The following is a 27,712-nucleotide window of genomic DNA, read 5'->3' as shown; positions in this document are numbered from 1 at the left end:
GTTCGCTTCATCAGGACCACTGACTGTGCGCCTCTTGCAAGGATTTTCTTGGATCAGGTATGAAATACTCACAGGCTTAATGGCCATGGCCACTCGGGATGAGAGCTCACTCCACTTCACTGCAATAAATGCATTATATACTTGTACTGTATCCATGGTTAGAAATGGAGACATTTTAATAGTTCTTGTGTGTTAAGCCAAAAACAAGCTATATATAGAAACTGGATCTCATGTGAGCTCATTTGTGTCGGCAGGAGATTGACGGACAGGCGCTGCTGCTGCTGAACCTCCCAACAGTGCAGGAGTGCATGGACCTGAAGCTCGGACCGGCCATCAAGCTGTGCCACCACATCGAGCGGGTCAAGCTGGCATTTTATCAACAGTTTGCTACGTAGCTGATGGGGATCAATCATGGGATCAATGTGACTGCACCTTGTTTTGTGTATTAATCCATTGAAAAACAATGCTTTTTTTTTTTTTTTTTTTTTTTCTAACACTGGACATCGTTTAGAATTCTGCCTATCCTGCAACCCGCTGGACAAGCATGGACATGAGAGACAAAGCAACATTTGTTGATCTTTGGGGGGGGGGGGGGGTTAAGATGAAGAGGCTCAAAAACAGCTGAGAAAGGCACAGCGGAAGACTGAAAAAGAGGAATTTGTGGTACTTTGATGACACAAATAAGTGTAAATAGCACATAAGCTTAAATTCCTTAATTAAATTCAGCATATTTTGACATCAAATCAAACCATCATCAAGGACTCGCTTAAGTTAAAAAAGTTTGGTTCCTGTATCTGTTTTAATTAAGGCTGTTTAACTTATTTGTGTCTTCAGAGTGCTCTGAACTTGTTTTTCACCCCTGAAGAGGGACTGAGCACCACTTCTGAAACTCTTGTTCTATCTGTTCATCATTTCCAGCCTGTTTGCCTTTTTTTTTATAAGGCAACACCACAGAATCAGAACAAAAAGTTTTTGTTTGTTTTTAACATGTAAAACTATTGAAATGTGCGCAACTGGCTTCCTAAACTATTGACTTCTATGGAGATTATTTAAAAGAGTCTTTAACAATCTATTTTGGTGCATCAGTTAAATGAAGACAAGGGCAACTTTTCCTTTCTGAAATCAAATTAGAAATTGCATATAGTCTGATGCCAGATATGATAGTTTGAGTCATTGCAGGGAATGAATTTGAGTTTATTGTAAACATGCAACATGTATATCAAGATAATTTGCAAATATTAAGGTGGAATACTTTATACCAAATTAGTATGCTCCATGTAAAATGGGCATTGATCTCTGGTTTTAAGCCTCCACACATGTAAGAGCGGTTTACAGCAAAAGGATTCTGTACTGCAAGCACAAGCAAAACCGTGTACTACATGGTGGTATGCAATTATGACATGTGCATGTTTGTATATAGTGTACATATTCAAATGTCTTCTAGTGCAACAGGGTGATTTGAAAGAAAAAAAATGTTGTCTTTGTGCATATATATGTAAATGCCCAAAACCACACAGTATATTGCACAGAATAGCCCTAAACTTTAATATATCGGGGCATATGATTCAAATTCAGTTAGCTACAGTTGATTAATTTTTCTAACAGCAAATGGGTTGTTTTAATTGCTAATGTTAAATTGGCAGTTGTTTAAGCAAGGAGATACGCAACATGCTTTTTGTAAGTCCGCCCCCCCAGTCCGTGTCGTGTGGTTTAATGTAATGTGCTTCATTTTGTGTGGACACCGCCGTTTGTGTGTTTGCTGATGTGGTTCGCAGCTTCCTCCGTGCTCAGCACACACCTGTGTGAAGATGATCATTGCTGTTTAAACGAGAACGCTGCAATAAAAGCTCAACAACCACTTCTCACACCACCCGTGTCTGTTCCTCATTTCCCAGCATGCATCTTGTGGCTACGCGAACGTCACGTGACCCACCGTCTGTCAACATGAGTGGGCACTGCTGGTCAGGGAAGCAGCTGGACAGACGCGAGCCCTGACCCGCACTTGTTTCATATTTATTTTATTTTGTTTAGTAAAACCAGCTGGTTTTGAGCGCGAGCGTCACGAGAAGCCGGCGCACGCGCCTTGTGGTGCCTCGGCGGAAGTGTGACTCTGGGGAGGGAGCTTCTGCTTTACTGAGCTCAGGAGTTCGCTTTGAGGCTAGCTAGGTAGATAACGATAGCAGCACCTCAGTCGCTGGATCTCATTTGACTGTGGACGATTTTCTGTCAGATTAAATCACTTCTAAGCAGCCGGCATGTCCGCATAACGTGCCAAACGCCTGCTTTTATTCTGCTTACGGTGGAGTTCAGCAGGACTGCGTTTGTTGCTTGATGTTAGTTCCTAGATTAGGAGAGTCCAGGTCGACCCAGGAAGGAAGTGTTTTCTCTACTGTACCTACCTTGAAACTAGCTTTTTGTGTGGTTTTGTTTAATGTTGCATTTTGATTTAAAACTGTGTAGACGAGTTGGAGCTAACTTCTAGTGCCAAAGGCTTCACTCCCCCGGTGGTAAAGGAGCCATGACTGTATGGATGTCTGAAGCAGGAGAATGAGTGCAAGCTTTCAGTGGAGAGGATGCCACCATCTTTCACCGAAGACTGTCCTGCTTAACGTATCGATTAGCTGACCGGCAACTACTCAAGAGCGTAGCTGCTGCTTGCTCTCCACCTTAGTAACTAGTTTGGTGTAGCTCTTCTGTCCATGGCTGCTTGTGAGCGGTGTCAACATGCTGTCCCGGCACGGAGATGTGGCACTGGCCGGTCCAGGAGGTGGAGGAGCAGGAATGCCCGCGGTTTCTTTTACAACACATCGGTGTCCTCCACTCCGACGCCAAGTCCCGATGACCGGGGATGCGCGTATGGCGCGTTGATGGGCTCCTTTGGGATGTTCCTGCAAGGGGTCCTCGCTGTGATGGCTTTCAGCACGCTGATGTGTGAGTATGGCCAGAGGTCTGCTCTGTGCGGGATATCTGACACCAGCTTCTGATGTAAGCGGGCATCATCCAATAGCACTACTCAGATAATCAAATGTGATATTGATTGCAGCTGGAGGGTCTTAGATTGATCTATAAAGAGCCAGACAAATGGCAAAAAATGCAGGAGTTGCGCTTCACTGTATAGCATACCAATGGGGCGCCACTTGTTGAGGTTGTTAAGGGTTGATTTTTTTGGGGGATGGGCTGTGTTTGTAATAAAAAGATACTTCCTTCTGCATTTCCCGGCACATTTGACCTTTCTCGCTACATATACTCAGTATGCTGCTTCTCTCTGCAGAGAGATAAAATTGTGAAATTTGTTGTTGATTATTTGTTTGGATGTTGCCAGGGGAGGAGTGGGTTCTTTATTTGATTACATGCAGTTTACTAGTAAATATTTCGCAAGTAGAAAACTGTCCCAAATAGATTTAGAATCATCTTTCAAAGTAATGTGGTGTGTCTCAATTCAGGCTAAGATGGTCAGTCTTTATATCCTGCTGGCACTTCACAGTAAAAGCCACTAATGAGGCTGCTTTGTCTCAACTTTCAGAAGTAGAGAGCATGTTAAATAGGATTCGAAAACTGCAGTATCACTAAGTTCTTGAAACACACTTTTCTTTCAGTTGCTACCTTTAAAGGTTGCCACAGCAGATCACCTGCATCTGTCTCACCCTATCCCTTGCAGTCTCTTCTGTCACTCCGTATCTGTGCTCTTCTCGCTGCCTCAGAACATACCTTTCCCATTGCCTCATCCTGTTCACTCAACAGTAGCATAGTTTCTACCAGCACCCTGCTGGTCAACAGCACCGCTGTAGTCGTTAACCATTTGGCAAAGATTTTATGCAGAGTGCCCTTCTTGACGCAAACCTCCTCATTTATCCAGGCTCAGGTTCGACATTAAGAGTGCGCTAGCTTCTGTGTCTTTGTACCTCAGATTGAGATATCTCACACTGGGAGCTACAAATACTTTACAAATTAAAAAAGGATGTGCGGCACAGGTATGAAGTGGCAGGGCCAACAACCCCATTTGCTTCCCTTCTGTCAGTGTCCTTTACTGTGTATTCATGGGTCAGACCTCACCTCTTCAAACTCGACCTTTAGTTTGATCTCAGCTGCACACGTGAAGATTTGTAAATGTTTATTGCGCATTTGCAGATTTTGTCTGCAGAACATACATGGTACTGCAAATATTCTCATTGTGGTTGGTCCTTTTTAGAGAAGGTCTACACCCACCCACACACACACACCCACACAAAGACACAGCATGTAAGCCTTATGCTGTCTTATCTGGTAAGCGTAGACTGCACGCTGATTTCTATCCACCACAACTGTGTAGCTGGTATTGGAGGTTTTCTTGGGTTTTTTTTTTTTTCTGTGTCTGTCCTTGTGTATATGCATGTCTCACAATGGCTAAATGTTGGTGGCACCTACTGTAACATGAGATCATTGCTAGATTATCCCTAGTTGATTGTTTTCATTAAGCTCACTTTCTTTTAGCTCTCCATTTGGGCAGAGACTGCAGAGAGATTTTTTTTCCCAGCTCAGGCTAAGGTGGCTTTACATTAGAGTTGGACAGCCAAATTTCCATAAACACAGACAGGGAAACACTTGCACAGAGGACTGGGTTCAGCCAGTGTCTGGCACTGCACTGACAGCTGTGTGACCTAATGAGAGAAGCCTTAGTTTTATGTGGCTCAGCAGCCTTTTTCAGAGTAGAAGGAGGAAGCTGAGGCCTCTCTCTGCCTTCACATTACACCCAGCTGTAAGTAGGGTGTGTTAGTTATGAAGTCACACTTGTTTTCAGAGCAGAAACTGAGCTCATAGTTTTCAGGGAAAAGTATCCCTCAATACATGTTTGGATAGGGTTATACCAGACATTTCACTACTTTCCATGATGATCCGTAAAGTGAAGTCTTCAAAAAAAGGCAATAGCTTACATCCCAGAATAACAGTCGCATTGAAACATACAGTAGCTGTAGTGTTTATTACCCTGGAGTAGTGCTTAGCAAATACTTTCACACTTTACACTAATTTGATCATGGAGTAATAGCATAATTTATATCACTTTATTTCATACATCTTTAACTTGTTCAGACTAGGTTCACAATTTTGATTTTCAGACTGATTCACTGATTCACTCCCTTTTCATCTTGAAAGAAACATCCATTCCCTCTCACTTAAACTCTGTAGCTAGCAGTTTTCTGCCAGCTTGATTAGAAACTCACTTGTGCACTTAATTGAGTGATATTGATAGCTCGAAAAATGTCAGCGAAGGCAAGAGTTTTATTTGGACTGAACAAATATTCTTCTATAAAAGCTCAGAGGAGGGTTGTACTTTGGTTTCATGAAAATTAAAGAGATTCTGTTTGATTGAACATGTGTGACTCTGTTTGCAAAGAGTGATTTGTTGTAAAATCTCACCATCTGTGTGGCACTCTTTTTCCTCTACAGTGAAACGCTTCAGGGAGCCCAAACATGAGAGGAGACCGTGGAAGATCTGGTAAGGGAATCGAGCCAGCGGTAAATTAATTTCTGTGCAACAACGCTGCATGAGACCCACTGGAGTGCCTGGACGTAACTTAAGTGTGTGTCTGCAGGTTTTTGGACACCTCAAAACAGGCAATTGGGATGCTCTTCATCCACTTTGCTAATGTCTACTTGTCGACCCTCAAAGGGGAGGATCCCTGCTCATTGTGAGTATTTCACTGTCTTAGATAAATCACAGAGAAACCTTAATAAAGATTATTTAGGCTTGTAGACACTCAGTTCACATTCATTTTCCCTTCCCCCCCCCCAGATACCTCATTAATTTCTTGTTAGATGCTTCTCTGGGCATGTTGCTGATCTATGCAGGGGTGAGAGGTGTCAGCGCTATTGTAGAATGGAGGCAGTGGGACTCTCTGCGTTTTGGAGAATACGGTGAGGACTGTGCCTGTGATGTCCAGTCGAGGGCAGTAGTTGCAGTTACTGCTTCAGTGCTGCAGTGTCACTTCCTACCCTTCCAATGCTTTTTGTTCATTCAGCAGTTTATGTAACACCAAAGAAGTGACATCTAATCATTCTGTACTATACATGAGAATACCTAATCACGATTTTAGACAATAATCTGTTATATCTGTCTCCTCAGGAGAGCCAGTGCAGTGCACAGCATGGTTGGGCCAGTGTATCCTCTATATTTTCATCATGATGTTTGAGAAAGTCCTTATGATGTTGGTCCTCCTCATCCCTCAGTGGAAGCAGGTAATTTTTTTTTCTAACATGACAATACATGTGGGCAAATGCACTTTACATGGATCAGCCCTGCCTCTTACTCAGCATGCTGCTCTGGTCTTGATTACTTCAACTGAAAGTATTTGTGATAGTCTTTTGTTAGTTTGTTAAAGAGTATTAAACACAAAGTTGAATATATCCAAGGAGCACTTCACTTCACTGCCTGACAGCTCATCACTGTTTTTGTTACCTGCAGAAGGTCAGGCTCTGGCAGCTTGACTGGGGTCAGCATACACTCAGCTGTAACATCACTCTGGGTTCTTCAGCACTAGCTCTGTGTTAGCATGTTGGCTCTGCAGATATTTCCAAAAGAGTCATTACTGGCCCAGGGTGCAGTTCACAGTTATCCATCATGTGCTTCTACTTTCTTGCAGTCTCCACATTGCCATGCCTTAAAAGTTGTAGTTTTCTTAGAGATTGGCTGATTATTTGCATCCTCAGCGTTTGAAAAAAAATGAGCGTAATTATAGATCAATCCAGTGGTCCCATACAGAGTGAATTATCGTTATGGTAATCAGGTAAAATCCTCTCCTCCAGTTTTGATGAGTAACAGCAGCGTTAACGTGTTAGCTGGTTCTGTAGGACGTCTCTAAGGCTTGCAGAGCATCTTTTGGTCTTTTGCTGGCAAAGTTTTTGTTTTTCTGTAGCTTCGTCCCTGATAAGTGACAGTTATCTACAACTACAATGTGTCACGTTGGATAAATGCACACAGTGGTTAAACTGCACCTTGTAAATGATACTAGCGTGTGCATGAAATGAACTCTCTTAAAAATGAGAGGTTTCAGCACAAAAAAAATACATTTTTAAAAAGCGTGCTACATGCCTATCCCAACTGTTATAGGGTGAGAAGCAGGGTACACGCTGTCGCAGGGCTAACACAGAGAGACAGACAACCATTCACACCTACGGGCAATTTAGAATAATCCGTTAACCTAACCCAGACAGAGACAACAAGCAAACTCTACACAGGAAGGTCCAGGCCAAAGGGGATTTGAACCCAGACCTTCTAGTTGTGAGGCAGCAGTGCTAACCACCACACCACCAGTTGTTATTCTTGTCCAAAAAATTGACATGGGGCTTTTTTCCATTCAATTCTGTATAAATTCTCAGGTGTGTCACTTAATTTTCTATGATTTCACAAATTTATTTATTTTTTTAATATACACATTTAATTCAGGCCAACTTTATGTGACCGGAAACTCTTGTTTCCTTCGTCAGGCCCCTGAGATCTCATAGTAAGACCCTGCCTACACAGTTGTCCATGTTCTAAGGTTGTAAGACTGAGAATATCACCTTCTTTACAGAGAGACTTTTTTTTATTATTTATGTATATAGGAGATTCCTTATCTGGAAATTACTTTATGAGCATTCATGGTGTGCAAGAACTGTGCTTTCCCTTTGATGTGAACAGACCAGAACAGCTTTCACCTGACCAGCATGCGTTCACTGAGCATACCTGCTCCACGTGGCTAACTGAAATATGCAGCTTCAGTTCGTAGTTAATTAATATATCGCGACATAATGCAAGTTGCAAAGCTGTTTCTTAATTTGTATTATTCATGTTATATTTACACAGAAGCGGTTTACAACAACAGAGTGTGCTCTTTAAAAAATGGTGAGGCAGATTTATATTAGGAAACATAAATACATTTAAATGTTGACTGGAACAATTTGACTGCTCTATACAGACCCCCCCACCCCACCCCACCACCACCACCACCACCAGTGGTCAACCTGTTACATGTTAGTTTTTTACCTGGCATAGTTTGCTATGGACTTAATTTTATTCATTTTTTAGAGGTATTTGAAGCCAGTAGGTGTACCTGTATATGAATTTTTTAAATACCAGTGAACAAGTAAAATGCCCAGTGTGGCTTTTTAAAAGGCATTTATTATTTTCTTGGCCACTTGCCACACTGAAGAGTGCATAAGATGGGACCTTTTATTACTGTACGCTCAGTGTTCTCACAGTTGAAAACATATGACACATATGCAGTACATTACACACTGTTTTGTGGATTTAAGGTTATAACATTGTCAGTGTACAATGTATAATATGGGCTGCATGTTTTATCATCAAAATTTAACGTTGTCAGTAGATGTAACATTACATTTGTGCTTGTTGTGTTTTATTTGTGTCGCAGCTGCCTCTCCTAAAGCCCATACACAATCCTAAACTGAAACTGGCCATCGTTATGCTCATCGTTCCGTTCTTCATCAATGTAAGTCTGCCGTTCATGTATTTCTGATGTCTAGTAGTGATGAGGGGAAAAAAAATCAATACAGCATAGTTTCACCATATTTTTTGTGGTGATTTTGTGTTGATCCAGGGACACCAAATATTGATGATTTATTAAATAAAGTACTCTGGGAATACTATGAAGGGGGCTCGTCACACCTACTCATTGCATCATTATTGAACATCTTCCCTGTGCAGTATGTCATTTTGAATCAATGCCAAACTGAACCTATTCCAAAAATTATTTTTAAATTATTATTTCTCAGGCAGATCATATTAAATACGGAATACAAGGAACAAATACATAAAACAGATGGATTGCCAAGTCATTTGTGTAACAGTCACAGTTAAGAAGTCTTATTGTACACATGAAAGGTGCATCACATTTGCAGGGCTGCATCAACCACTGTTGCCAGTAGATGTCACCCAAGTGCATTGAATAAACCTTCCAGCAGTAAACCAATTTTTGACTCAATGGTTCAGAGCCTAAAAAGCCTCGTTTTGCCATCACTCTTCACAAGCACTTTTGATTGATTTTTTTTTTTTTTTTTGATTCATCTGATAAGAGGCAACCTTTCTGCAAACAGTTGCTGTTTGACTTGGACTGACCGCAATCACTCTCAGAGAGATTGTCAAAGGTTTGCAAATAATTAATGTCTGATTTATAAATGCAGACCGATTGCTAACATGTTGCCATTAGTCTGAATGAGTCTTTGTCAATGAGCACAACTTGTGGGGGCTCAACTCAGCGGCTGCCAGCTGGTTCTCTTCTGGTTATTTTTATAAAACAGGAAGGTTGCTGAACACAAACATAACAGTTAAAAGGGAATTTCTGTCTATACAGACAGCAACTGCCTGATTTCACAGGACGAATTTGTGGAATTAATTTTTTTGGCTCAAGTTCATTTTTTCCAATTTTCACAAACAAATAAATAGATCTGACCAATCAGACCACTCCATTTGGCAACATGTGAGGTCAAAATGCACTCCAATATACTGAGTGTACAGTGATGTGGAAATAGTGAAGGAATACTGTTTTTCCTCAGACACCCAGCTAGATACTTCTCATAAATGCTAATAAATACTATGTTATTGCAATACTCAGCATATTGCAAAATGTTAAAACTTGCAGTAATATTGTATTGTGAGTAAAGTATTGTGATAATATTGTATCGTGAGGTGTCTGGTGATTCCCACCTCCAATGTTTAGTGAGATGTTGTCAGTTATCAGTGATTGTGCATTGTCCTGCATGTACACATGAATGTAAAAAAAAATCTTCCCATTTTAATGGATAAATTGTCCAGAGAAAATATTCACCTGTATTTTCTGTTTCCTTTAGGCCCTGATGTTCTGGGTAGTAGATAATTTCCTTATGAAGAAGCACAGGACAAAAGCAAAGCTAGAGGAGAGAGAAGAGGACTCACGGGGGAGCAGCAAGGTGCGCTACAGAAGAGCTCTTTCCCATGATGACTCGGAGTCAGAGGTAAGTCTCACTGGAAAGCAAACGTTGAAGGAGACAGATTAAAGCGACATACCATTTTCCGTCTCTTTGTTTAACCCTCTAATTCTCTTCTGAGCTCATTAAATTCAGAGTTTTCAAGTGAGTCAGCCGTAAGTGTTACAGAATTGTTTGGGACTGTGTTTTGTACAAACCGAATTAAAGGTGGTCCAGCGCATTCACACAGTAATGAGATTTGTTTTCGAGCTGCTGTGGTTTGCTAGCTAATGGTTACCAGTTACTTTATAAGCTGGTAGACCAGTTGAGCACATTACATATTTTTTTTTTCTATATACACACACACACACACACACACACACACACACACACACACACACACACACACACACACACTTACTTCCTCTTTGTGTGCTACTGCCTTTGGAAGTGCATGCTTTCATTATAATGCAGTTATGGGCAGAGGTGTGCTGTGCTGACACTATTTACACAGGCAGCACAGTTGTGTCACTGTGGGCCAGTGGCGCAATGGATAACGCGTCTGACTACGGATCAGAAGATTCTAGGTTCGACTCCTGGCTGGCTCGTGTGGTTTTTCTTGGCTTATGGGGGTGAATTAACGAGTGTTCACTCACCGTCATGCAGCTCTGTTAGGTCAGGTGAGGGCATCTACTCTTGAACTGAGGACAGTATTGCATAACAATTTGTTGTTTATTGTGGTGGTGTTGTTGCACCGTAAGGGCGTCTTTTAATAAAAATACATCGTGTCTTTTACAATGCTCTTGCAGCAGTATATATCCTATTATGATATAAAACCCGTGATATAAATAAAACAAGATTATCTTTAACTTTTTGCACACTATTTAAAATTTTTTATCTATGAAGGTATTCAACATGTTAAGTTATGTACCACACTAGGACAACTACAAGACAGTTTTTATTATTTGACTAAAATTATGTTTGGCTTGTAAAAGTGGTGGTTGTTTATAAGTAGATATTAAAGATCACAAGTTTGTAAGTTGTATTTTTTTAGTCTCTCAAAGCAATGTCAGGCTTATTTTTGAGCCATATGAACACTATAACAGTCAAGCAGTGCTGACAAACGCGCGCTTTGTGGTTCGTGTTACTTCCTCCTCGTGTGCTGCCGCCGCTCTCAGAGCGCATGCTTTCACCACTGTGGGGGATGGGCCGAGCTGTGCTGACAGCCATATTCATGTAGGCAGCAGCTGTAGGTTACTGTGGGCCAGTGGCGCAATGGATAACGCGTCTGACTACGGATCAGAAGATTCTAGGTTCGACTCCTGGCTGGCTCGTATATTTTTTTTTTTTTTTTTTTTTGAAGTAATAAAAGCAGTTTCTATTGCTGTTTAGCTTGTGAGGGAGAACTGTCATACTGTGAATATATTTTCACAGACCTACTTAACACTATAGTAAAATTACAGCATTTCTTTAATATTTTGTAATGCTGTTGGCAACCTCTACTTTCAAAAGAGACATCTTTGGGCATTGTTTGACCCAAAAAAATCGACACAAAACATATGTGGGCCTTATAGTGAATGTGTGGGTTGTTTATGAGTACGTAGCATATTTTGAACTTTAAGCTTCTAAGCATTTTCATGACAATATTTTTATTTCTTTTTTTAAGTTTTAAAGCTAATATAAAACTGGACATGCACAAGCCATTCCCTAACTGCAAAATGATGAATATCATGAAATTAAAAAAAAGGGGACAAAGTTGTTACACCTCCTCCAACACATTCCCATTCTAATTAAGAAATCCTTTCTTATGTGGGAGGCTAGTAGGATTAGTGAGACCAACAATCTAGTGAGGTCTAGCTTCATGTGTCGTTACTGTTTTTGCTGATGCTGGGTTTGCATACGTGTGCAAATGATGGCAAGCAACACTCCAGCTCTCTTAATAGTCACAGATGTAATTAATAATGATAGTTATCTTTCTTTGGTTGTGCAGACCTCCTTTAAGTCAGATCATATGGTTATCCCTCCTCTGCAGACCGTGTATTTACTTCACACATCAATAAATGGATCAGTTCAAATATGATCTCATCAAACAGATCCTGTGTGGTTATAGCCTCTTCCATACTACATGCAAAATATCTTTTAAAATAGAGACAACGTGCTTTTTAGTCCTGCTCGTCAAGGATGTCTAGAAGAACAAATAAAAAGTATTCACGATATTCAAAAATATTGAGACCCTTTGCGTTTAATGACTCTCCAGAAACCCTCTTGCTTATATATAAACATATTTTAAAAATACTGTAAAATTCTGTACCATATTAAGGCAGTTAGAAAGAAGTATTTACTCTGACTTGTAGGTCTGTTTTGAAGTAAATGATGTTGAACCTGTTAAAAGCAGGAGTTGTTGAACTTTTCACAGGATGGTGTCACATTAGGGAGTGTTTACACAGTAAAACAATATCAAGCTGATTTTCTAAGTTGTGCAGCCCAAGTTCAGCTCTGTGAATTGCGGTACTTCCTTGTTAAATGCTACTGCTGCACTTGAAGCATGCATGGTTGGGGGATGGGCCAGCAGTTGCCACAGCAGCGGGCCAGTGGCGCAATGGATAACGCGTCTGACTACGGATCAGAAGATTCTAGGTTCGACTCCTGGCTGGCTCGTGTGTTTCTTTTGTGGTTTAAGTTATGATGTGACAACAGCCGATGTTAGTTTGAGAAGTAAAATAATCTTCCCAAACTAACACTAACATATATTTATATAATATATGTTTATATAAATGCAAGGTTTGGCTACGTAACACTTGTTGTGCAGCGTTATCCAGAGGCAGTGCAAGGAAAAAAATATAAATAGTAGTATAAAATATAAAAATAGGAAGTAACTGTGTAAAATATCAAAATATATGAAGGAGCTAAGAAAGGTTACTTAAGTATAATGAGGATAAGAATTTCTTACCCAGTACTCCTAATAATATATATTGCAGTGTACCGGGTTGAGGGAAAGTATGAACTTGTTTCATATTTATTGCACATTTATTGCAGACTACAGTACGACAGTATACCGTAGAACACAGTGGGTAATGCACAGATAATGAAGTGTATATTGCACATGTAGACCAACAGATGTTGCAGCAGTGAGTGTTGTTTGAAAGAGAAAATATTGCACAAAAACACTAATTCAGTGGTGAGGCTGGAACTGGATTCCTCATTAAGCTTGCAATCTGATTGTGCTTTTTATGAGAACAGGCTCTAAAACAGCTGGAGGTCAGAGGGGAATGTGGGCCAAAAAAAAAAGATAAACACAAAGTATATATCTTCATTCTGTAATCCAGCATTTGAAAATAAGCAGTGCAACAGGATAATGATGACGACAGTCAATCTGAATACTTTGCAGAATGCAGATTTGTGAGAGGCAGCAGTTTCTATTTATCTATAATGTAACAGTTAACCCCCTACCTAACATTTCAGGTCTAATATATCTCTGTCTGTCCTTCCTCTTCCTCAGATCCTTTTCTCAGCTGATGATGAAATGGACGAGTCCGATGAAGACGATATCCGCCGACTCACTGGTGTGAAGATGGTGAAAAAGAAGAAGCTTCGCATGGGGATCCCTGTCTGACCTGTGTGCCCAGCTTTACTGTTAGGATCAAAGTTTCCTCTAGTATCTCTTCACCTCTCAAATCCACATACATGCCCCGTTCCCCTACAGGTCAGCCTTCAATTGATGACCTTCAATTACAAAATAATGTACTGTAACTGGATTACTGTTGACTCCTGAAGGACTGCTATAAAAACTTTTTTTTTTTTTTTTGTCTGTGGTTAACCAGGTTTTTGGGATTATCGTTATGAATGTGGCACTCTGAGTATGAGGGTTGTGTTTAAAAACACTGGGAAAAACAGCAATGAGTAAACAAACTGTTAAATCCAATGGGATACATTACATTACACTCGATTCCAAACCACATTGAACAAGTGTTACACTGGTTCACTACGGTTTCAAGTTGGACTTGAGTGTGTATGAGTGTTACAGTCCAGGATAAAAATGAATTGTCCCTAACAGAGCCAAATATCATGTAGTGGGTTACATTTAATATCCTCCCCAGTCCCTAAAAAAAACAAAAAAACAAAAAAAAAAAGTGTATTCCTGATGTAGATTCCAGTAAACTTTGTCCTGTTGTCTTCATATGTAGATGTGCCACCATGGCCTGTGTTACACGTGTGTGTCTGTGAGGGTGTGTGCAGTTCCGCACCCCCTCGACTTTAAGAGGAGCATTACGTCAGGTTTTGATTCACTGTACTGACTCACACTTAACTACCGTATTTGTTGTATGTGATGTCACTTTTGTCAGAGGGAGCACGTTAATTGTTGCAATCTTCCACTTCTCCTAACAAAAGCATCTGAACTCTCTTTTGAACTGTTGAACCTGTAGGACTGCAAGCACCGCACTGCACCATCCTTCTAATGTCAGCTCAGCCAGTGTTTGCTTTCTGTAGGCAAAAGACTGCAACCTGTTTGTGACTGTTTCACTGATGTACTCTGACTTTATGTTTTGTTGTTTGAATGTTTTTTGTCTCATCTAAAGCTGTTTCTTTTTGTTTTTTTGTTTGTTTTTTTTTTACTATTTTGACTTTCGGGCCAAAAAAAGGTGACTATGCTCGTCCCAAAAGTGTTTTTTTTTTTCTTCTTAAATATGGGAACCAATTCTTGCACAATTTCCCATTTTTCTCAGTTTTCTTGTTGTTGTTTTGTTTTTCCAGTAATGTGCCTGAGTGAAATTACCAGCAGGTGTTTGTGTTTAGTTTTGTTTTCTTTGACTGTTTTATGCAGAGCTACACATCTTCAGAGGGGTATACTACGAAGGCAGACAGGATTTCTTTGCATTAGTTGGCTTGGCAGAACTTAAAACCCCAGCTGGAGATAATGGATATCATAACAGTGGTTTTCAGCTTTCTCTGTTCAACCGGGCTTTCTGTTTCAGGCTCTGCACACGTGCACATAAAAAGGGGTATTTCACGGGTCATGCGACTCTTCTGCCTCACAAAATGATCCCTGTTAGTGCCGCCTACTCCAGTCAGAAATGTTTTCAGATGATGATAATAATGATGATGATGATGATAAAAGGGTGATTAAAAAAACATAAAACTATAACTGTAAAATAAGACATGAGATTAATGCGGCAGAAAACTGTTAATCTGGTGATTTAGCGCACAGAGTAATAAAATAAACATTTTAATTCCAGTTCATTATTTTATCGCTGAGTGCGCCCTCTGTGCTGCTGTTTATTTCTAAAGTGGCGGCTGCACGTTAGAGCTCTGAAACTTTAAACAGGATCCATTTAAACATTACATGTTACTGTCCTACAGCCTGATAACGGAGACGGGGAAATCACTTTAGTTTGTCAGCAGATCAAAATGAAATTAATTTTATTGATGGATATTCCTGGTGTGTGTTCTCAGTTCTCGTAGCTGCAAATCCAGCAGTGTAAAAGACACTTGGCAGCAAATTAGAATCAAGTATAAGAACATTTATTCATTTTCTGCATCACCAAATTAATACATTCACATTCCAGTGACAATGCAATGACAGCTTGTACTTAATTCAGTGGTTTTAGTAAGGTACGGCTTAACAGCTTGCACATATGAAATACATCCCTCAGCGGAGAATCTGCACTGCACTTAAAACATGCTGTAAATAAAAAAAAAATCAGTGATAATGTGGCACTTCTGGACGATTTTTGAACCACAGCTCAAGTTCCCCCGGTGATATAGCCGCTTCTGTTGCATCAAAAACTTCGACTTTAAGCTCGACATAGCTTGCTAAGCATTAATCTCACTTCATAGTACACCCCTCAGGCATGAAGCAGCATCCAGCAGGCTCTGATGTTAAAAATGTGACATGCATAGACCTCTAAACTGTAAATAGTAAGTGTGGACCAGGCAGCTGAGAGAAAGGGCGCATTTTTACGTGTGTGATTTTGTGTGCACGTGCCAGTGTATAAGAACTGGTGTGTGCTGAATATGTGTCTGACTGCTGGTCCTGTTTAAACTGGTGTAACTTAAACTACAAGGATTACGGTGCTGCTGCTGATTTCATTCTGATGTTTTTGGCATGTCGGTAAGGAAGGAATGACGTGCGTTGTAAAAGGGGGAAAGTACAGCACTGTGCAGGAGTCACAGTAACTATCAGCTCCACTAGGATAAAGAGGGCTTTTAGTATTTTGCAGAGCTTAATCTACTTGATGAACAGCATCTGATGGAAATAAACTATCATATAAATGCTTTTCAAATAAACGGTGTGTTACAGCATCAAAGTGGTTGATTTGCTTCTTGTGTTTGAGAAAAGAGTTTCCTGAGTCGGAATCAAACCTGGGCTATGGCAGTGAGAGTGCTCAGATCTTCCAAAGATATCTTTATAAGAAGCTGATTATATAGCAGTGCTTCTGCATTCAATTGCATTAGATTTCAGATGTATTAGTGTAAAAAGTTCAGTTTTTGCAGCTAATTATTGTTTGTATAACTGGTCAATGGTTAAAAATGCAAAAACAATATAGGTATTTTTTTAACTGTTCAGAGTCTCCTCTTCAGAAGGTAGAATGCTCTACAGGGTTTAAGTCTGGAGATTGACTAGGCCAGTCTAAAGTTCATTGTACTGCTGCCATAATGTGTGACATCATCGTTATTGATTAATGAGCCCGACTCAGAAGAAGCCATGTAAGCCCGAGCCATGATATTACCTCCACTGTGCTTCACAGATGAGCTCGTATGCTCGGGATCATGAGCAGATCCTTTCTTTCTCCAAACTTTAGCATTACCATCACCTTGGTAAAAGTTAATCTTTGTCTCATCAGTCCATAAAACTTTGTCCCAGAATGTCTGAGGCTTGTCTCTGTGCTTCTTTTCTAGCCTGGCCTTCCTGTTCTGTAATTAACAAAAGTGTATTTTACTATACAACTTCCTGGCAGATCTTGCTATTCTCACAACTTATTTCCTGCCAACTGTCACGTCTCACTGCTTGGCCTCCTCATTCCTGCTTGCTATTGTATTTTCTCTCGTAATTTTAGGGAAATAAGTAATTTTTTCAAGACGCGAAAGCCAAAAGTTTAAAATAAGGCCTCAAATTATGATTCTTCTGTGTATGCAATGGTCTTCTCTATAGTTTGTACATAACTGCCACTGTATCATATTATTTCCCAAAGTCTGAAGCTAAAGAGATCATAGCTGTGTTCTCACAGGGTGTATGGCGGTGGCAGGGCATCTCTGTTGCACAGGTTCACAGCAGGAGTCTAAAAATAAGCAGCTGGCCCGGGGACCACCGCACCACACACAGCCACGTTTCTGTGTGGCAGCGGCTGCAGTCAGATCGACCCATACAGCAGTTCTACGGAGTTACTGAGGGCACGGCAGACACAGAAGAGCACCAGACAGAGTTATGATGGGTTCATAATGAAAAGTTTGTCTAACAGCAGTATCTGTAGAACAATACAAACAGACTCTTAATATGACCTGACCATAGAGATCCAGAGAACTGTCCACATAGAAGGTGTCCCTCCTCTTCACATACACAAGGCATTATTACTCCTGCACTTGTCAAGCACTGTTTCATGAACGCTAGTACAATTTGACGCATTATTGTCTGTAATTGATCGATCGATTGATTGTAATCTATGTGTCACATGGGCACACAGCCAATCTGTGGGAGCCACGATTCTGGCTGAGTTCTACGGGATCAAATCAGTTTATTACTTTTATGTGTTTCTTTTTTCTGCATTTTTTGTTGATATTATTTCCATTAAAATGAATTAGACTGTGAGGTGAGCAAATAATTATTTCCCCCCACTGTATTTCCTCATGCTTGTTGTGTTTTATAAATGTGATCAAAATGACAAATATTAAGACATTTATCTTTATTTTTATTATAGTTTGTTTTATGAGTACACAGTATTGTTTGGTTACTTTTCCATTTCAGTTAACTAAAAAGTTTTTTTCACACTTACTTGTTTGTTACAATAACCTTGGTATCTGCACCGGCTATTAATCAAATTATTTTAAACAACAGTATCAGCTTTGAATTTTACGACTGGTGCAACTTTCAATGCTCTAATGTTTGAATCCCACACAGTGAGTCAGGAGATCAGTGTTAAAGCAGCCTCTTGCAGGTATTAGCCCCTTCATAAACCCACACAGTGTCAGAACTGGTGTAGCTGACACGTCATATCAAAGTTTGATGGATTCTGCCCCTCAATAACCAACACACACTCGTAGTCCAGCTCTGCATCCTGAATAGACAAACGTGTTAAAGAGATCACTTAGCAGGCAGGTAACAGGCTGATTGTTGTTGTGTGTTGTACCTGATACAGATGGAGGTTGTGTGCCAGTAAAGTGATCTTCTTCTACACTCTGACAGGGAGCAGTAATGAACCCTGGACCTTCTCAACACAGGGACAAGCTGAGGAGCAAGTGGGGGTGGTGGTGGGTGCTGGGGGGGAGTCATGTTTTTGCATAAAGCTAATGCAATTTAAAAAAAGGGGGGGGGGGGGGGCATGAAGACATTTAGACAACAAAACTACTGCAACTGGCTTTCTTGCAGTCAGTCTGTACAGTGAAAGGAAACAGAATCCAGGTGTGTGAGAGTAGAAGAAGAGCAGGGGAAGAAGGACAGGCTAGACATATCAGACAGCTCCCTCCCTTTAACAGTCATAGTCTCTACATTTAGAATCTCTACTCTCAAACTAAAACCCAGTTCAGTAGTTGAGGGCATTTCCCAGGCAGTATGACCTATTTTATTTTTACTTTTTAACTTCATGTGAAGCCATTTCCTCCTTATGTCTCTCATTCCCTATGCTCTGATCAGCAGTGTCAGTCACAGTGATATCTAATTGTCCACTGCTCAACTGTGGATATTTCTGACTGCTTATTTCTTACAGCATAGCTTAATATTTTCAATGAAACCTGCCTGGAAATGGTGCAGGTCAGGAAGCTTTAGGGAGCTGAGATATGCTGACATGAAAGAGGCGTTTCTAAAATACAGGGTCACAGGTTTGAAGAGGAGGATTAAAAAGAGGACAGTGTGTGGGTGGAAATGCAGAAACAGACGTAATGATGAAGGGCGAAAGGTGAATTGACGGAGGGACAAAGAGTGACCTGGGTACTAAATGGAAAAGCACAGACTATGATGGAGAGTGAGACTTGATTAAAGGCTCTGCAGTGAACAGTGAAGATCAGGAGACAGAGAGCAGAGCTGATAAATCATCACTGATACCTGCCAGCTGGCTGCCAGCTGCTTAATGGCTGCACGGTCATAGAAGGTAAAATCCCTTGCTGTGACTGTGATGTCGCCAAAACGTAGAGACAAGGTGACAAAATCTGACAAGAGAGGACAGACAGGAAGACAGCTTGAGGAAAGAGAACGTCACGTGTTTCTGCTCAGAGTGCAGTGCTGAGGGAGCAGACTGAGGCTTACCATCTCTGATCCACGGAGTCTGCAGTGTGAATTAAATATGCCGAGGGAACATGGGATCCAGAACACAGAGGCCTAATGAAACCATGTGCACCCTCTATCCTCATCAACACAGCAGAGGCTTCCCTACAAATGCTTAGTTTGGAAACTGTGATGGATATTTAAAATTAACAGTTGTAGCAGCTGTACAAAGCACATATCCCATCATAAACAGCAGAAATTATTACCAAAAGGACACGAATGCTGAGCTGAGTTGTTTCCTAAAACTTGTACATTTTCAGGGAGATCCAGGTTCCATTTTGGAGCTAGATTTACGTCACCTTTCATTAAGCTGTATTTTGACAAAGAGGATAGCTGTAAGGATTCAGTCACTGAATGTTTGAGTGACTGTAAATAAAGCTGCTCTGCTGCTCTATAAAGGCCTGTTTAAGGCTTAAGACTTGGTTTTAGGGTTGTAGTTAGATTTGTATCTATGTTAGGATAAGGGTTTGGTACTTAACTGTGATGGGAACACAACCACTCATCAAAACAATGTCAAACTCTGCGCCTTCTCGTGTCCCCCAGCAATACACCTGCTATGTTTGCAGTGGCTCAGGTAAACAGATTCACTGCTCTGAACAGTGTAATGTTGTGGCACAGCTCCTAGAGCAGTCTCTTGAAGTTTAGCTCTCATACACATTATTTATAGGGTAATTATCAATGTATTTACAACAAAAATGGCACATTATGACTACTTCTTTACATATTGCAAGCTTCTATTAAGTATTCAACCAAACACCACTGAAGTTAGGTTGATAATGACAATTTTTACTGTGTGTGTAAAGAAAGCTATTTATTTAGAAGGCAATAATGGAGTATGGCCAGTTCAACTTTAGGATTTTTGTGCATTCCAGCCAAAAATCTTTGTTTAAAGGGGACCTATTCTGCTTTTCCTTCTTTTATATCATATACTAAAACTATAGACCTGCTGTTTGCCAACACAAAGGAGGCTTACAGCTCATCACCTCTACCCCCGCTTGGCCACTCAGACCACAACCTGGTCATTCTTCACCCCACCTACACCCCCATTGTGAAGAGGAAACCCCCCACCAAGAAGACAATAAGACTGTGGTCTGAGGACTGCAGTGAGGCCCTGAGAGACTGTTTTGAATCTACAGACTGGCAGGAACTCTGCAGGCCTCACGGTGAGGACATCGACGCCCTCACCCACTGCATCACAGACTACATGAACTTCTGTGTGGAGAACACTGTGCCAACCAAGAAGGTACGGTGCTTCTCCAACAATAAACCGTGGGTGACCCCAGAGCTGAAGGCCCTGCTGAACGAGAAGAAGAGGGCCTTCAGATCTGGAGACAAGGAGGAACTGAGGAGAGTGCAAAAGGATGTAAAATACAAGATCCGGAGAGGCAAAGAGAGCTTCAGGAGGAAGATGGAGGAACAGCTCCAACATAACAAAGTCCGAGAAGTCTGGAGAAACATGAAAAAAATCTCTGGCCACTTTGAGGACAATGGAGGAGCCACAGTGTCTGTTGACCGAGGGTGGGCTAACAACTTGAATCTGTTTTTCAATAGATTTGACTCTGGGTCGTTGACCACCTCACCCACCCCTCAGCTCCCATCTGCCCCCTTCACTATGCTGACCCCCCTCTCTCCTGGTGCAATGCCATCATTGCCTGCGCTCTCCTCACCCTCACCCACAGCGGAGCCAGCCCCATCACCCACCCAAACCCAGCCTCACATCCACCTCACATCTGATCAGGTGAGAAGTCAGCTCAGGAAGACGAAGATCAGGAAGGCAGCAGGTCCAGATGGAATCAGCTCCAGAGTGCTCAGGGATTGTGCAGACCAGCTCTGTCAGGTGGTCCTGCACATCTTCAACCTGAGCCTGAATCTGGAGAGGGTTCCTGAACTGTGGAAGACTTCCTGCATAGTTCCAGTGCCAAAGATCGCACATCCCAGGGAGTCCAACCACTACAGACCTGTGGCCCTGACTTCTCACCTGATGAAGACCATGGAGAGGCTCATCCTGCACCACCTCCGCCCACTGGTGAACTCAGCGCTGGACCCCCTGCAGTTCGCCTACCAGCCTGGCATCGGGGTGGACGATGCCGTCATCTACCTGCTGCACAGATCCCTCTCTCACCTAGAGCAGGCAGGGAACACTGTGAGGGTCATTTTCTTTGACTTCTCCAGTGCTTTCAACACCATCCAGCCTGCACTGTTGAGAGGGAAGATGGAGGGAGCCGGAGTGGACAGGCAGCTGACGGCATGGATCATCAACTACCTCACCAACAGACCACAGTATGTGAGGTGCCATGACTGTGTGTCTGATGTAGTAGTCTGCAGCACGGGGGCGCCACAGGGCACTGTCCTCTCACCCTTCCTGTTCAGTCTGTACACCTCAGATTTCAGGTACAATTCAGACCATTGCCACCTACAGAAGTTCTCAGATGATACGGCCATCATCGGATGCGTATCAGATGGGAACGACCAGGAATACAGGGGGGTCATCAGTGACTTTGTCGGCTGGTGTGAGAACAACGCACTCCAAATCAACGCCAGCAAGACGAAGGAGATGATCATAGACTTCAGGAGGAAGCCACCCCCTACAGCACTGGTGAACATCCAGGGAAAGGACATTGAGACAGTGGTCTCCTACAAGTACCTGGGTGTTCATCTCAATAACAAGCTGGACTGGAGTACAAATACAGACGTCCTGTATAAGAAGGGCCAGAGTCGACTCCACCTGCTGAGGAGACTGAGGTCCTTTGGTGTCTGCAGGACTCTGTTAAAGACCTTTTATGACACAGTGGTAGCATCTGCCCTTTTCTACGCAGTGGCCTGCTGGGGGGGTGGATGCACCGAAAGGGACAGGAGCAGGATCGACAAACTGGTGTGGAGGTCTAGCTCTGTGTTGGGATGTCATCTAGAGTCTGTGATGGTGGTGGGTGAGAGGAGGATGTTAGCAAAGCTGACATCCATCATGAACAACCCCCATCACCCTCTTCATGAGATCGTGGGTGAACTGAGCAGCTCCTTCAGTCAGAGACTGAAACATCCTCGCTGCAGGAAGGAGCGCTTTCGCAGGTCATTCATCCCAACAGTAGTTAGACTGTATAACACATCATAATGTCTGAGTCACTTGGACACTTTACCTCCTCTGCCATCACTTTATCCATACAGTCAGATACATTTTATTTTATTTATTACACTCACCCATATAATGCATACCGTGTATGCTGTGTACCTTACCGGCTACAAATGTATATAATATTTTGATATCTGTATATAGTGTTTTGACGTGTGTGTATATGCGTGTATATGTAAATGTGGGTATTGACACTGATATATATATTTATGTATATAGTGCTTATGTATATGTGTATAGTTTTTTGCTATTTTATTTTATTCTATTCTATTTTAGTTTTTAGTTTAGTTATTTGTTTTTACTCATCCTTTTCATTTTGTCTCTGTACTGAGCTGCTGTAATGCACAAATTTCCCCGTCGTGGGATCATTAAAGTTTTATCTTATCTTATCTTATATACTGTTACAGAGGTGGATGCCCTAAACAAGGAGGTCAATGTATGTGGAAATAATTCCCATGAACCCAAAGTTCAAACTTCAGACTGTTCTCAACACTCTGTTCAGACAGGTTTTTTTCTACTCCAGGGTCTTTAATATTGCAAGCAGAGGCGATATTCCTAATATGATCATCTCAGGCACTGAAGATCCACCTACCTGCCACTGAAACCTTCTGTTTGTGAGGGGAAGCTGATCAGAAGAAAGCAGCTATTCAGAAGAGAGGAGCTAAAATTTCAGAAGAAGAACGAATGGAGGGGTTTCACCAAGGCCCACTATAAAATATACAAGGATTATTTTAAACTGTGAATCAGGCAAAGCTACTGCAGAAGAGTCTGAGAATAAAATAATGAGCTAGAACCCCGAAAAGGTCAGATAAGAATCTCATCTCTAAAGCTTCATTCTTTATTAAGTGAGCACTGGCACTAACTCTCTGTAAGTAATGGTAAGCCTCAGTTAGATCCTTAACCCTGTAAAGCCCAAAGCAGGAAATAGTTGCCAGAAAACTGGAGCGTTTATTGAACCTTCTGAATGATTGAACTGTAAATGGAATTTCCAGTCTGGTCATGCAAATGTTACTGGGTGTAGGCAACTCTTCCAGGCACAAACTTGAAATGTGAAAATCGGTAAATCTTTGTCCTAGAAGAACAATAGATACCCTTGGTGTCAAGAGAAGGGCAGGTGACCCCAGTTTCAGTTGCTGGACTGTGGCTGTTGTGGAAGAAGCAAGAGTATGACGCCCCTTTTTTCTAACGCAGTCCTGGGACAGAGAGAGAGACAACTGAGAAAGGAAATACAAGACTGACATGAGCTACTGATTGAAAACAACAGCAGCAGCTCTGCAAATCTCTCCAAACAATGTATAAAAACAGAATCTGGGACAGAGACCTCAGCTTCATTAAGTCCACACCTGTTGAGAGTAAGTGATCAAGCTGTCTGAACATAAATCCCATCTGCCCATTTGTAAATTTCCATGTGGAATAATTAGATTTGAAAACTAAATTACATTTCCCTGCAGCTGGAACATGAATCATACTGACAAAGTTTTGGTTTTGTGATTGGCTCCACCTGCTGCGTGTTGCTTATTCATATGATGTTTCTGCTTCTGTGGACAGGCAGAGGTAATGCATTAGATAAGGTAATAACAGTTAATATTCAATGAATAGACCTCAATCATAAATATGAATAGCAGCTACTAACAAACAGGGAAGCAGGTACCTATTGTCCATAGCAATATATCATTCTTAAGTTCATCCCATACCTAATTTGTATTAGTTGACAAAGACAGTTCAACTACATTGTGCCACAGTCTCATACCATCTGACCATAAGATATAGAATGTATAAGCAAACACATACTGACAAATTAAAGAAAATTATAAATATAGAATATTGCAGCAATATGTGCCACTGGACCAGCTGCCTTAGCATTAATTCTCATGGCCTTTAACCTACACTGTACTCAATATGCTTATTTTTTGTTAGCCAATACATCAATGGGTTTTTTTTGCAGCTTCTGAATTCTTTAGGCACTTAGGTATCTCATATAGAAATGCTAAATGAAGAGGCTGTTATGAAACTAGCTCACTAATTGCTCAGTATTAACACTTGTACCATGTGAGCTGACAAAAGCAAAAATGATCCTCCCCACCACTACTGTAGCTGTCAGGGCTATATATATATATATATATATATATATATATATATATATATATATATATATATATATATATATATATATATATATATATATATATATATATATATATATATATATATATATATATATATATATATATATATATATATATCATGGCTTCAGTTCCTTCATGATTGCAGCAATCTCAGCTCCCTTACACTGAAACATGAAAAATAAGTGCATGCCTTCCATCTGACCCCCTCAGAATTATCTGCACAGTAGCTTTGGTACATTTACTGCATTCATGCAAAGTTTTACCTTTGAAATGCATATAATAATAATAAATAAAAAAAAAAAAAAAAAAAAAAAAGAAATAGCGGGTCGATATTTAACACTTTCAAATGTGTTGTTTCCAGCATTTTTGAGCTCTCCCAACTTCATAAGTAAAGGTGCTTGTCACATGAAAATTTCATGTTATATTAGAAAACTATTCTCACACAAAAGAAATTACAGCTAGAGGATGAGCCTGGCATCAAAACGTAGGCAAAAAGGAGACTTTTATAAGCTATGGAAAATATTGACAGTATAAAGGTAAAAATTTTCAAGCTATTGAACAAAAATCAGCTGACTCTCAGGGGGTCATGTGGAATGTTTTTTTGGTGCGTATGACCAGCAGTGGATGTTCAGATTATCAGTATCATTAAAGTGATAATCAAACTTTCAGCATTCAGAGTAATAGAGGAGAGTGATTGAGCTGTTTCTGAATTACATGAGGTCATTCAATACTAATAAGATGTTAAAGATCTCTCATATGAAAGAAAGGCCACAGGGGAGCTCTCTGTAAACACCCTCACAGAAATATTTTTTATAATCAAGTGCATCTTAGGCAGTAGGTGCTGTGGTTAATGCTGCTGCCTCCTAGCAAGAAGGTCCTGGGTTTGGAGCCACCAAAACACCTTTCTATGTGGAGCTTGCATGCTCTCCCCTTGTCTGTGTGGGTTTCTCCAGGTGCTGTGGTTTCCTACCACAGTCCAAAGACATGCAATTAGAGGGGTTAGGTTAATTGGTGAGCCTAAGTTGCCCATAGGTGTGGGCAACATAGGTGAATGGTTGTCTGTCTCTCCATGTTAACCCTGCAACAGACTGACAGCCTGTCCAGGTTGCTCTATGGCTGCATTTTTCTCACTAATCTGTGTACATACAAGTACAGAGTGTAAAAATCACCGTCAGAATCTGCAAATGTTTGTCCATAGAGTCAGGAGACAATGAGGGATAAAAACTCTTAAATATGTTACTCCTTTTCTTGGAATAATCTGCAGAGGGAGGTCACAGCTGCTTATGGAGGATTTGAGCTGATTTTAATAGACTGAGAAAAGGATTCTCTTGGTCAGTGGCCAGAGCCTGCTTGGCTCTGGGGTATTTCTCTGAATAGATAAATGAAATTCACTCACTGCCCAGTTTATTATGTACATCTGGTCATGTTGATGCAAATATCTAATCAGCCAATCACATGGCAGCATCTCAGTGCTATTAGTTCACTGCACTCAAATGGCCTCCACAGTCACCAGAGCTCAGTCCAGTGGGGTACCTCTGCAGCAGTTAGTGGTCTGAGATTTGTCGGTCAATCCTTTCACGACCCAGAAATGTTCAAGCGTATTTTCACCACTTTATATAAATGCTTTCTGACATTTTTCTTCCACAGTTTCAGTTCATGCTACCTCCTGCCAAAGACCACCTCTGCATGACCTGCAGCAGATGACAGTGTCAGCGTTAACTCTGCAGATCAATGGAGCAGGTCTGAAAATTCACCACAAAAAAGTTGCACAAGCAGCAAACAGTGAACTTCACTGAGGGGGGGTAAAGCTGCCATATAAGATGGCTCCAAATTTAGCCTGCACGTGTATCTGTGTGTGTGTAAGACACACATACACACGAGCACTGTAACTAAGCCACAGTAAATCCAGGTCAGAGCTCCTTTTAATGCTATTTTTAAATGCATGCACTGAGTTTCACAACTTTATGGCTTTGTTAACAGCTCAATCCAGAGCAGTTAACAAAGAAATGAAAAAGAAAAACTCAGTGCATCATCACCCCTCCCCCAGCAGCCAAAGCCTACTGCAGTATAACTAAGGGAGGGTTCGTTCAGGATGACCTGATCTGGTCTTAACTATAAGGTTCATCAAAAAGAAACATTTAAGCCTAATCTTAAAAATAGAGAGGGTGTCTGTCTCCTGAATCCAAACTGGGAGCTGGTTCCACAGAGGAGAGGCTGGAAAGCTGAAGGCTCTACCTCCCATTCAACTCTTAAGTATCCTAGGAATCCTAAGTTTCCTAAGAATTACAAGAGTCGAGCCCAGAAGTAATAAATGCATGAATTAGTTTTTCAGCATCACTCTGAGACAGAATGTTTATAATTTTAGAAATATTGTGCAAATGCAAGAAAGCAGTCCTACATATTTGCTTAATATGTGCATTGAAGGAGATATCCTGGTCAAAAATGGCTCCAAGATTTCTCTCCGAGTAAGTATCTGGTTAGACACGATGTTTCTAAGATAGTACAATAATTTTAGATTTATCTGAGTTCAGAGGCAGGAAATTAGAGGTCATCCTTGACTTTATGCCTTTATGCTACCTCTCTGATAGGTTTACTTTGTTTTCTCAGCTTAACAGTGGCCCCCTTTACTTGCATCAGCATCTCTTTGGGCCTCAAATTGAAAGCTCCAGACAACAGCTACCAAATCCAAGCTCAACATTTGTCCTTGTCCAGTTTGTCATGAAATAAGGAAAAAGGCCTCACCTGGCTATCAAACTGCTTGTCAACTGTCCAGTTACCTTTGAGGACCTGACTTTAGCGCACGTGCTCATGAGAATTATCAGCCGTTTTCATATATGAAAGAATCAGTTCTTCTGCTAAGTTCAGGCCACGTGACCTCTGTACTTCACATTGGGTTTCTCTGCAACTGGCAGAATACTCCCTCTCAATTGTCACTCAACTGTTTTACAAGCACCCCAATTTAAAAACAATGAGCAATAGAATAGAGTAATCAAGGCAATCAATGCCACACCTGCTTATCCAGGAAGAAAGCAAGATCTGTATCACATCACAACCCATAATAAAATCATC

The 27,712-nt window shown here is 41.1% G+C and overlaps 1 protein-coding gene, 1 long non-coding RNA gene and 3 other non-coding genes across 5 annotated transcripts; all 5 read left to right on the top strand.

The window, feature by feature from the left end:
• LOC115780559 (uncharacterized) lies at positions 1-1,865 on the top strand. The gene is made up of 2 exons (XR_004019976.1): positions 1-57; positions 255-1,865. It is a non-coding gene; the product is annotated as an uncharacterized LOC115780559 (long non-coding RNA).
• Positions 1,866-2,010: 145 nt separating this feature from the next.
• Positions 2,011-16,212, top strand: stimate (STIM activating enhance). The gene is made up of 8 exons (XM_030730260.1): positions 2,011-2,931; positions 5,425-5,473; positions 5,571-5,666; positions 5,771-5,892; positions 6,101-6,213; positions 8,388-8,465; positions 9,823-9,966; positions 13,418-16,212. The coding sequence occupies exons 1-8, from the start codon at positions 2,700-2,702 to the stop codon at positions 13,529-13,531; spliced, it is 948 nt and encodes a 315-aa protein (XP_030586120.1). The 5' UTR covers positions 2,011-2,699; the 3' UTR covers positions 13,532-16,212.
• trnar-acg (transfer RNA arginine (anticodon ACG)) lies at positions 10,454-10,526 on the top strand. The gene has a single exon. It is a non-coding gene; the product is annotated as a tRNA-Arg (tRNA).
• trnar-acg (transfer RNA arginine (anticodon ACG)) lies at positions 11,180-11,252 on the top strand. Its single transcript has one exon. It is a non-coding gene; the product is annotated as a tRNA-Arg (tRNA).
• Positions 12,504-12,576, top strand: trnar-acg (transfer RNA arginine (anticodon ACG)). Its single transcript has one exon. It is a non-coding gene; the product is annotated as a tRNA-Arg (tRNA).
• Positions 16,213-27,712: the final 11,500 nt, after the last annotated feature.

The sequence above is a fragment of the Archocentrus centrarchus genome, chromosome 5, assembly GCF_007364275.1.
Source record: "Archocentrus centrarchus isolate MPI-CPG fArcCen1 chromosome 5, fArcCen1, whole genome shotgun sequence".
Classification (NCBI taxonomy): domain Eukaryota; kingdom Metazoa; phylum Chordata; class Actinopteri; order Cichliformes; family Cichlidae; genus Archocentrus; species Archocentrus centrarchus.
Note: the sequence above shows the minus strand (reverse complement) of the source record. Positions and strands in the feature narration are given on the sequence as shown.